This window comes from Equus przewalskii, chromosome 15 (assembly GCF_037783145.1).
Source record: "Equus przewalskii isolate Varuska chromosome 15, EquPr2, whole genome shotgun sequence".
In the NCBI taxonomy this organism is placed as follows: domain Eukaryota; kingdom Metazoa; phylum Chordata; class Mammalia; order Perissodactyla; family Equidae; genus Equus; species Equus przewalskii.
In genome coordinates, this window is record NC_091845.1 from 78,095,400 (window position 1) to 78,107,895 (window position 12,496).

A 12,496-nucleotide genomic window follows, 5' to 3' on the forward strand; every position below is an offset into this window, starting at 1 on the left:
GTGTTAAAAAGGTCTGGCAGCTCGTGTTTCTATGCTCATGAGAGTCCTGAGTCACCACCTAAGAAGTCTGGCTACCAACATGGACAGAATACATAGAAAGAGAAAGGCTCTTAGACTACATGGAAAGAGGGAGAAGTCCAGTCAAATCTATCTGCCGGCTGATTACAGCCACACCAATGATCATTGGCAAAATCAGCCAAAGAATCAACCAGCTTAACCCAGCCCAGTTGCAAAATTATGAGTAAATAAAAATGTTAGTTGTTTTAAGGCACCAGGTTTTGGAGTGGTTTGTAATGCATCAATAGATAGCCAAACCCAACCCCAAAATACAAATTCTCATAAAGAATTTTAGAGAAAAATATGCAAATAATTCATATCAAGGCTACAATTTTTAATTTGCTTCAAATATAATACACTAATCTTTCTGGGTCCAAATAAAAAGTGTTTCTAAATTCTAGTCTTCATTAACTCATGCAACAAATATGTATTAACTAACTACTATGTACCACTATGTGCTAGATACCGCAGACTTAACAATAAGAAAGCTGAAATAATTCCTTCACTCAGGGAGCTTAAGGTTCTATCCAGCACTGAGTGAAAGAGAATTTGTTTTCATCATATGAAAAAGGTAGAGAAATGATTCCTCTGTAATAAACAGCAAAGATACACTATTTGCAAAATAATCCAAAAAGTATTTGAAAAGTGATCCAGATCACTGATTATGTTGTTCTGTCATGTACAAAATATCAAAAAATACAAGCATTTTAACGGAAAAAAGCTACATTAACCTTTTACTCTGTACCTTCTCCCTGATTAGAGAGTTACTGGAAATGATTAACGGGGATAGCAATAGCATAAGGGTAGATAGGGAAATAAGAAGTACTTAACTCCTAACTTTTCAGAAGCAAAAGAACCAGTTCAACAGTTAAGTACAAACATGAAAAAAATTTTAAAATGTTTAGGAAGACATTCCAGGCTAAAAAGCAGCCTGAGTGAAAAACAAAAATCAAAAGGAATAATGTATATTTTTGTAATAGTAGTCTGGATTGGCTACAGCCTAGTGTCTGCTTTGAAAAATCTTGGGAAAGAATTTTAAGAAATAAGATGTGGCCAGATTTTACAAAGCCTGAATACCAAGATAAGCAATTTGCAATTTATCAGTTTATCAGGAAACAGAGAACCACAGAACGTCTCCATATGCTGGAATGATACAGGTAAAGAGATGCTTCTAAATATGAAGAATATGAAGAAACGTAATAAACGCTTACAGGAAGGGAGGTTGGTTAAAAGGTTAAGGCAATGAAGCAGTAAGAGTTTCAACTAAGGTAAGCTATGGAAAGTAAGTGAATATCCTCCTAATCTTTCTCACGCTATTCAACTATTTGCCTTTTACTGTAAGAAGGTAAATCTAGCCTCACCTTTTTAAAAATTGATGAAAATAATTTTGAGTTGATCTACTAATTAATAAATTTATAATTATAATGAAGCCATGTCACAACAGAAATAGCATTAGTTCAATATATATTGACTTACAGCATGTCAATTACTTTTGTTTATTGACGGACTCTAAATTAAAAAGAATGTGAACAATTCTGCATTACCAACAGTAATCCTAATATCTTGAGACATTAAAATACAGTAATAAAAAACTGCTATCTTTATTATTAATTTCAGTTACAATACCTGTTTTCAATTATGAGGTAGTGAAATATAGCTGCTGTTTCTTTAGGCTGGATGTGTATGAGAGGTAACAAAGCTACTATTACATGACTGAGAAGGGAGCCTAGATAAGCATGATCCAAGCAACGAACAAAGCAGTCCCAAGCTCTACGTGAAAAAACAAATAAAAGTTAAAAGTCACATTACTTTTATTATTTATAAAGCTCCATCAATGAGTTGTTGGCTGAACAAACAATGATATATACAAACAATAAGATTAAAAGGCAGCTGTAAAATGGGATAAAGATCAGTATTGTATACTCAAATAGAGTGATCTCTATAATATATTAAGTCAAAAAAGCAAGATAAAAAACAGTGTTGATAATATGCCACCTTTTGAGGCAAGGTTAATATAAAAAAATATGAGAGTGTGTGCATTTGCTTGTACTTTTAGAAAGGGTGGATTATACAAAAATTAATAAAAATGGATACCTGTGGGGGTCAGGAATGGAAGCTAGATTCTCTGAGTGTAACCTGTTATACTAATTTGAATTTGGGATAATATATGATGTAAATGTTTTATATGATTTTTAAATTAAATAAAGAGAAAAAGTAACTTCTAAAAATTTTTCAAAATGTAGCAATTGAATCCAACAGTATCAAGTTGGTGGCACATGCACACAGAAAAGAATTACGTCATGTGACTTTAAAACATATAATTCTGAATGCACATCTCCAATAAGATACAGTCTAAGGACAAAAAGAACCTCCAAGAAGCTTAAACTGCATTCAGTAGACATTACTGTATTCATTATTGTTAGCAGTAATATTTAAATTAGCAATCAGCCAAATTCTATATGCCAAAACCTCGAAGGCCTGAAAGAAGTGTGGGGAGGGGTCTTAAGGGGTGAATCTGTTTAAAAGAAAAACTTACATGTCTAACAAGTGCATCTGATTTGATTCTGCTTCAAACAAACCAACATCTTTGGGAAAAACATCTTTGAGACAATTGGTGAAATCTGAACATGGACTGAGTTTTAGATGATACTAAGGAATTTCTATTAATTCTGCTAAATATAGTAATTCATGATGGCTATATATTTTTTAAATGCCCTTATCCAGTAGATACATCTGAGGTGTTTACAAGTACAAGGATGTGATACTGAGGTTTGCTTTAAAACATTCCAACTAACAATAAAAAAGGTAGAGGTGGACAGATTAAACAAGATTAGCAATGTTGATAACTGCTGAGGTTGGGAAATGCGTATGTAGGGGTTCACTATACTTTTCTATTTCCCAGTATGTTATAAGATTTCATAGTAAAATATTTTTAAAGAAGTAGGGGCTGGCCCCGTGGCCAAGTGGTTAAGTCCACGCACTCTGCTTCGGCAGCCCAGGGTTTCGCCGGTTAGGATCCTGGGTGCAGACACGGCACCGCCATGCTGAAGTGGCATCCCACGTGCCACAACTAGAAGGACCCACAACTAAAAATATACAACTATGTACTGGGGGGCTTTAGGGAGAAAAAGGAAAAATAAAATCTTAAAAAAAAGGAAGTAAACATTCCATTTTCAATACAAATAGACTTTCTATCTTAATTATTTACATTTAAACCTAATTTCCTTCAAAGAGATAAGAATTTGAGTTAGTGCTACTCAGGCAATCATTTACCTGCAACACAATTCAGGAAAATCATCCTTGAATCGAAGGCCAGTTCTCAGCGTGGTCATCATCTTCACCCTCACAGAACTGACATGTTTGGGTCCCATCAATTTCATCAAAGACATCAAACTGTTCAAGGCCTAAAAAGTAAGTAGGGCTTTAAAATAAAGCCTATAAACAAGCTGACAGGAGCAGATGAGCCCTAAGGACAAGTGTATCCCACCCTGTCTCAAGAGTAGTATCTATTCTCTGGTAACACAGATCTAATAAATGGTGGCCAGTGCATTTTGTCTAACTTCTTAGGTAGGAATTATGAATTTGAAAAAGACAAGTTGAGTCCATTTTATTTTTTTTTTCCCTTGAAGATGATTTGTTATTTTGGCCCTGGTGGTCCTCTCGAACAGTAATTTTCAAATTTATTAACACTATAGTACCTATTGTTTAATTTTCTTCATATCCATCCCAAATTGCTATGCAGAACATGCATTTTTGTCCTAATAGCACTAAATTCAAGATGCTCTAAACTTAGTAAAACAAACAAGTAACTGATGACATACACATATTTTGTGAAATATGTGAATATTATTTTGTGAAAATAATACACATATTTTATTGTGTGTATAACACAGAATCAGACTCGTACCAACAGCTCCAGATTCTAATGAAGCAGTAAAGAAACTCTAGTCAACTATAACTATGTGCCAAAACATGCAAGCTCTTTATTGTTTAAAGTACACACTCCAGTTCTCTAGATTTGAGGTCATTCTCTCACTTGGCATAACAATACGAAAGATCCCATGTAGATGAAATAGAAGTTGTTCAGGAGATTAAATTTACCAGTTGACGCCAAAAAACAAGTATTGGTTGCTGAAATTTGTAGAGTTTAATACTGTATCATGTCTTTCTTGGCTCCTTAATGTTATTAAGAGAAGGGTAGTACACACTGAAATAAAAGCCTCCATTTATGGATTTTTATTATAATTTTACTGACTGAGAGGTGCAAAGCAACAAAAGGGAAATTTAATTAGTATCTAAAATTCTATCCCAATCTATGGACAAAAATTTCCAGTGGTGATCAACTGTTACAGCAGAAATAATGAGACTTGACTGTGCTAAATGCATTTAAACACAAACTGACAAATATTGAAGTTACTTTAATTACTATAACCTAGTATTTTTATTATTCAAAAACACCATGGGCCATGACCCACATCAGACCAACGTGGACCAGTGAATTCAATTATATAACTTTTGCTTGAGCTATCAGGGATTGCTGGTCTCTTTTTTCCCATTGAGCTAGATGCTGTGATGATGTGAGCCTGAAGCTGCTGGGGCCGTCATCTGGCACTTAAGTATAGAGCCAACCCAGGGGAATTTGAGCTAAGAGATTGATTCTGAGAACACTGTGTCCAAAATCAAGCTAGACCAAAAAAGCTATATTACCCTTATACTTTTAGTTATGTAGGCAACAAATTCCTTTAAGCCAGTTTGGGTTGAAGTTTCTGTCTGTTATAAATAAAAGAACTGGAAATGATATAATTCCTCTTTCTAGACTCCCAAAAGCTTATACAAGTTGTTTAGGAACACAGAATATCATACATTTGATTATTTTTTATCTTTGAATGTTTGCAGCTACAAGCAGAAATCATGTCTCCCGCATGAATCTCCCATATGAATTCTATTCCAGCACTTTGCAACTCAACTATTACTACCTACCATTTTCTTATCTTCAATGCCAACACTGGAGCTCAGTAACTGCATGTTAAAAAAGGCCAAAATGCCCAACAACTTGGGCTGCAAATAATCAGCCTAAGGAACAAAGGAAAAAAAAGACCCATAAAACAGATATTATGTAAGTTTTAAACAAATTAAATTTCAGAAATCAACAAATTATCTAACTAACATCATTTCTATTTTAGTTAACTATATTAGAATATTGGAAATAAACACTTGGTGAATTAAGCTTCTTCAAAAGCATGTATTTTCATATCTAGTATTTTAAAAGTTAGTGAAACTGATTTATAATCACCATGACAAAATATGGTTAAATAGTATCAAACAAGGAGAAAATCATGAGCTTTTGCATTATGGAGCGAGCTGAATGGGATCCTCAGGATCTGATTCACATCAGGATCCAGAATGGAGGGGATATTTATCATAAGGAGAAGAACAGAAAAAGACAAGTGACTGTTCTTATTCTATAGCATTTAGAACTAAGATGGAAAAAAAAGTACTTGGTTAGGGAAAAGGTACCCTGCCAGAACAACAGTCACAGAAGAGGGTCAATATTCCCTGAGGTAATAGTGGTAAAGGGGTACAAAGCCATGGGCAGCAACAGTTACAGGCCAGGTATCACTGACCATGGCACTTTGGGTGTCCTGAAGTGAATAGGGTTAATTCTTTCTTGAAAGAGGGTCCTCAAGGAGAGGGTATGGGCTTTAAGTAAGCCAAACCTGCATTTGAATCTCAATTTTGACACTTCCTAGTGTGTGATGCTGGCTAAGCTACTTAACTCCTCTGAGTCTGCAAAATGGGAATAATGAAAACACTTATTGCATAGAGTTGTTGTAGGAGTTAAATGAGATAACATACATCACGCACTTAGAATATAGTAAAGTGCTAAATAAACTTAACTTGTTAATATTATTACAAACTGGGAATGTGAGTACTCTGCAAACAAGAACATTCCTCTCTTTCAAAATCTTTATATACAGGCAGGAAAAGGGGCAAGCAGAAGAGCTGAGGAGTAGTAGCAACTAAAGTATTTTCCTGCTCTAGAAGAAAGTTGCATTGCTTGACGTTGCAGCACTTGATTTAGGTATCTCTAGGTTACATACACTGCCAAGGGGAGGAGTGGGGCAGGAGATGTGAACTAGCACATAGTAGAGGGAAAGTTAGGTGTTCAACATGTCTCTCCAGATTAGATGTTGGGATAAACTTTTCTCTCTCTTTTTTATTTGAGGAAGATTAGCCATGAGCTAACATCTGCTGCCAATCCTCCTCTTTTTACTGAGGAAGGCCAGCCCAGAGCTAACATCCGTGCCCATCTTCCTCTACTTCATCTGTGGGACACCTACCACAGCATGGCTTGCCAAGCAGTGCCATGTCTGCACCCGGGATCCGAACCAGCGAAACCTGGGCTGCTAAAGCGGAACATGCACACTTAAACATGCTGTGCCACCGGGCTGGCCCCTAAACTTTTCTCTCTTGCCAAGCAGAGAGAATCATCTATTTTTCAAGCCTAAAATTACACTTAATTTGCAAATTTCTGATTTGGATTCTCACTTTTAGGCTTAATAATCCATAACTCACTAATTGCCTGGTTCCAGCAAATGCTTCTTAAATGAAAAGTAGATATAGATGACACATAGTCTACATCAACATTCTAATTTTATAGCTCTTGCTTTTAGACCAATAGTTCATTCATCTGCCACTCACCAAATATTTATTACGTATGTCTAGAATACGGTACCAGATACAGGTGTACAAGATAAGCAAAGTCACTTTCTCCCTACTAGCTTATAAGGGAGACTAATGAGTGGAAGATATTGAATAAGTAAATATGTAAATTAGGTTGTGATAAATGCTATACGCAAATAAACATGATCATGCGATAAAGAAAAACTGGGATGATGGAGTTTGGATAGGGTGTTCAGGAAATTTAAAGAATGAGAAAAATCTAAGAGAGTATTCCTACTAAAGAGACTATCTAGTGCAAAGACTCTGAAGCAAGAAAAAGCTTGACATGTTTAAGAAACAAACAAAACAATGCTGAAACATAAAGAGAAAGGAAGAAAAGAGTTGCACAATATGACGGTAGAAAGGTATGCAGATCACATTTAGCCTTACAGGTTTTATTTTAAGAGTAATGAAAACCATATAAGGAATGTCAGCAGGGAATGATATGAGTTTAAGGTAGAAGAAGAGCACTTAGAATGCTGTGGAAATAACTAAGTAAAGAATGTAGTAAGGGATGAGTAAAAGAAGACAACAGCCAGGAGTTTGTGCAGTTGTCCTGGAGAAAGATGATGGTCACTTGTACGAGGGTGGTGGCAGCAGAGATGGAAAGATATAGTTTGTGAGAAGACTTGATAGGATTTGTTACTACTTAATTGTAAAGGATGAAGGAAATGAAGGGCTCATGAATGGCTCCCAGGTTTTGATTTGAGCAGTTAGGTAGATAGTGGTACTGTTTCCTAAGACACAAAAGACTAGGAGAGAAACAGGTTTAGGAAGGGAAAATAAAGATTTCTAATGGACATGTTATATTTGGACCTGTCTGAGATGCTTATAAAACAAGCAAGTAGAGATGACAAAGAGGAAGTTGGATAGTCTCGGTTTGCCATCTTCTCTAACCCTCAGATCCATTCTCTGCCCTCTTTTGCCCGCTCTGTGCCTGGGAGGCTAATGGATTTCATCACTCAAGATCCCTTTCCCTCTGGCTTCCCATGGAATTCAGTCAACAAGAAGCACCAACAGGGGAACAGAGGGCAGGAGGAGAGTGTGGTATTTAAATTTCCTGCTCCCTCTGGGTTTTGATGTGGTTCTGGCAGTGGCTACATCACTCTACAATGAAAGCCCTTCTCCTGCACCACGATTCTAGCTCTCAACCAGGTTCTGATAACACTACTTCTTCGGTTTGCCCAGGACTAAGGGGAATATACGTTTTCTGCTGTTCCTAGTCCCTGGGTTCCTTAACATTCCCTGGTGGTTCTTTTAACCTCACCTATGACAAGAAAATATCCCCTTCATGAAATTATTTTCAGTTAAACATTTTTGTGTGTGCCATCTGTTTTTTGCCAGGACCTAACCTGTATAGACCTGTCAGTCCAAACCTCAGGACATATCTGGACTGGAATTTCAACTATGAAATCATCAAAATATAAATCATATTAAAGCAAAGGACGAGATGATACCAGATTCTCTCTCATTTAAGGAAAGAGTGTCGACAGAGAAAAAGACCCAATTACATAGTCCTGACTCAATCTCATATTTAGTGGATAACACAGATAAAGCACAGGGAAAGAGCCAATAAAGATTAGATTGAGTGGTCAGTGAAGTAAAAAGAAAACCAAGAAAATGTAGTATCATAGATCCCACATAGGAAGGATGGTCAGTTGTACTGAATGCTACTGAAAGGGTGAATAAGATAGGAAAAGAGAAGTGGACATTGGATTGACATCAGGAAGACTGTTTTTGACACCGACAACAAGAATTTCAGCAGAATAGTGGGAACAGAGCCAGATTAGAATGAGCTAAAGAATGAATGGGAAATGAGACAGCAGAGATATAAGCCTCTCAAGATACTTTGCTGATAGTCCTTTGAGTCTCTTGAAGGAACGAGGGCAATTAAAACAAATGGTACTACATCAAACTAAAAAACTTTTGCACAGTGAAGGAAAAGATCAACAAAATGAAAAGATAACATACTGAATGGGAGAATATATTTGCACACCATATATCCAATAAGGGGTTAATATCCAAAATATATAAAGAATTATATAACTCAAGAGCAAAAAAGCAAACAATCTGAGTGATGTCAGCAACATGATGGAGTGAGCTGTTCCCTCTGTCTCTCCCCTTTGAACTACAACTAAATGGACATTCATTGATCAGCGGAGGATACCCACACAGTACCTCAGAACACCTGAGAGACCCGTGCTGCTATACAGCTGAAAGTGGAGGCACTAATCTCAGGGAGGTGGTGGAGATAGGTGAGAACTCTCCAGCCCCCAGGCAGCCCAATAGCCGTTGGCAACTGCTCTCCTGGCTGAAGCACTTACACCACTGCCGCAGCCCCAAGGGTGGGCATGCACCTCAGCATGACTATGGAAACAGGTGAGAGCAGCCCTGAGCCCCTGTGTGGTCGCTCACTGGTCCAGTGGGAAAGCCCACAGTCCCACTGCGGAATGGCTCTGGCTTGGATCCAGTGGGGAGGACCCACCCACCAAGCACAAAGGCTGGTGCAACCTAGAAGCAGATGGCGGCATATCTGCAGGCCAGGCAAAAGTGCCCCTAGCTGCCACAAACATCCACAAGTACCACAGCGGCCCCAAAAGGGAGAATGCAACTCAGTGGGACTATGGGAGCAGGTGGCAGCAGCCCTGAGCCCCTATGTGATCACTCTCTTGTCTGGTGGGAAACACCACAACCCCACCACAGTGCCAGGGAGGAACTTTGGCTCAAACCCAGAGGGGAGGCCCCACCACCAAGCACAACAGCTGGTACAACCTAGGACCAGATGGTGGCAGAGCTGCTAGTCTAGGCGAACAAGCTCCTGGCTGTGTAAATGCCCATAGTACTGGTACGGTCCTGAAGGGAGGTGCGTGTCTGGGTGGGACTGTGGGAGCAGGCAGTAGTGGCACAGAGCCCCGGTGTGATTAATCTCCCAGTTGGTTGGGAGACCCCATTGGGCTGCTGAGATCCCAAGGAGTGGTCTGGGCTTGGACAGGCACATCTGACAGGGATCCTGGAGCTCAGATTACACAGCTCCTGCCCCCTTCCTGTAGTGGCAGCAGGGACCAAATTCTATCTCTATAGGGAGGCACAAGTCCACGCCAACAACCAGTATGAAAAGATATATTAAATCTCCTGAACACAAGGAAAATGACAAGTACCCAGAAATGAATCCTGAAGACCCAGAAATCTATAACCTAAATGACAGAGAATTCAAAATGGCTATCATTAAAAAACTCAACGAGTGGGGCTGGCCTGGTGGCGCAGCAGTTAAGTTTGCACGTTCTGCTTCAGCAGCCCGGGGTTCACTGGTTCAGATTCTGGGCATGGATGAAGGCACTGCTTGTCAAGCCATGCTGTGGCAGGCATCCCACATAAAACAGAGGAAGATGAGCATGGAGGTTAGCTCAGGACTAATCTTCCTCAAAAAAAACCCAAAAAACAAAACTCAACAAATTAAAAGAAAATGCAGATGGACAATTCAATGAATTCAAGAGCGACTTCACAAAAGAGATTGAAACTATAAAGAAGAACCAATCAGAAATGTTGGAGATGAAAAACATAATAGTTGACATGAAGAAAAATCTGGACTCCCTGAATGGTAGAGCTGATATTATGGAGGACAGAATAAGCAGTCTGGAGGAGAGAAATATAGAAATGCTTCAGATGGAGGAGAGAGAACTGACTAAAAAGAAATGAAGAAACTCTCCAAGAAATATCCAACTCCCTTAGGAAATGCAACATAAGGATTATAGATATCCCAGACAGAGAAGAGAAGAAGAATGGAGCAGAAAGCTTGTTGAAAGAAATAATAGCTGAGAATTTCCTAAACCTGGGGAAGGAGCTGGAAAAACATGTGATGAAAACCAACAGGTCTCCAAACTATATCAGTGTAAAAAGACCTTCTCCAAGGCATATAGTAGTAAAGCTGGCAAAAGTCAATGACAAAGAAAAAATATTAAGAGCAGCAAGGCAGAAGAAAATAACTTATAAAGGAACCCCTATCAGGCTGTCAGTGCATTTCTCAGCAGAAACCTTACAGGCTAGGAGGAGAGAGTAGAATGATATATTCAAAATTCTGAAAGACAAAAACTTTCAGCCAAGAATATTCTATCCAGAGAAAATATCCTTCCAATATGATGGAGAAATAAACTTACCAAGATAAACAAAAGTTAAAGGAGTTCATCACCACAAGACCCTCCTTCCCACCAGAAATCCTCAAGGTGGCTCTTGTACCCGAAAAAAAAGAAAAGGATTACAAAACCCTGATCAAGGGGATAAACAGACAGACAAAATCAGAAAATTGCAGCTCCCTATCAGAACAGATTAGCAAAAACTTAATTATAACATTAAAGATAAAGGGAAAGAAAACACCAAAAATAAATACAATCTTGTCATTTTAACCACAAACTCACTATACAAGATGGAATAAGATGTGACAATAATAACTTAGAAAAGAGAAGAGGGAACGGATTGAACCAGCTTAGTCTAAGGTAATAAGAAACTCAGAAAATGGACTATCTCATCTATGAGATTTTTTATACAAATCTCATGGTAACCACTAAACAAATAATTAGAAAAGAGACACAAATGAAAAATAAGGAGAAAACTAAGAAAACCAGTGTAGAAAACTACCTAACAGAATTGGTAGTCCAAACTACACAGGACAAGAAACAAATGAAATGCAGAAGTGGAAAACAAGCGATAAAATGGCAGCATTAAGCCCTCATATATCAATAATCATTCTAAAGGTAAATGGATTGAATTCTCCAATCAAAAGACAGAGTGGCTGGATGGATTAAAAAATAAGACCTAACAATATGCTGCCTCCAAGTAACATATCTCAGCTCCAAAGACAAATACAGGCTCAAACTGAAAGGATGGAAGACAATACTCCAAGCTAACGGCGAACAAAAGAAAGCAAGCGTTGCCATATTTATATCAGACAAAGAAGACTTCAAGACAAAACAGGTAAAGAGAGACTAAGAGGAGCAGTATATAATGATAGAAGAGTCACTCCACCAAGAAGACATGACATATAAATATTTATGCACCCAGCACAGAAGCACCAAAGTACATAAAGCGACTATTAACAGACCTAAAAGGAGATATTAACAACAACACAATAATAGTAGGGGACCTCAACACCCCACTTCCAACACTGGATAGATCATCCAGACAGAAAGTTAACAAGGAAATTGTGGAATTAAATGAACAACTAGACTACATGGACTTAATAGATATATATATAGAACACTGTATCTAAACACAGCAGTTTACACGTTCTTCTCAAGTGTGCATAGAACATTCTCAAGGATAGACCCTATGTTGGGAAACAAGGCAAGCCTCAATAAATTTAATATTGAAATAATATCAAGCATCTTTTCCGACCATAGTGCTATGAAACTAGAAATCAACTACACGAAAAAAGCTGGTAAAGGGACAAAGATATGGAGACTAAACAACATGCTACTGAACAACCAATGGATCAATGAAGAAATTAAAGGTGAAATCAAAAAATACCTGGAGACATTTGAAAATGAAAACACACTATACCAACGCATATGTGATGCAGCAAAAGCATCCTAAGAGGGAAATTCATTGCAATACAGGCTCACTTTAATAAAAAAAGAAAAATCTCTTGGGGCCAGCCTGGTGGCGCAGTGGTTAAGTGCGCATGTTCTGCTTCGGCAGCCTGGGGTGCACTGGTTCGGATCCC

At 38.0% G+C, this 12,496-nt stretch overlaps 1 protein-coding gene across 5 annotated transcripts in view; it reads right to left on the reverse strand.

Annotated features, from left to right (window-relative positions):
- Positions 1 to 12,496, reverse strand: part of ATR (ATR serine/threonine kinase) — a 108,901-nt gene that overhangs the window by 61,305 nt on the left and 35,100 nt on the right. For all 5 annotated transcript variants that reach the window (XR_011527196.1, XR_011527195.1, XM_008507753.2 and 2 more), the window contains exons 17-19: positions 5,038 to 5,130; positions 3,331 to 3,461; positions 1,684 to 1,827 (exon numbers count right to left, since the gene is read on the reverse strand). Coding sequence is in view for 3 of the 5 variants with exons in the window: in XM_008507753.2 (XP_008505975.1) it covers positions 1,684 to 1,827; positions 3,331 to 3,461; positions 5,038 to 5,130 (368 nt within the window). In the remaining 2 variants the exon portion in view is untranslated. The remainder of the gene's footprint in view (positions 1 to 1,683; positions 1,828 to 3,330; positions 3,462 to 5,037; positions 5,131 to 12,496) is intronic.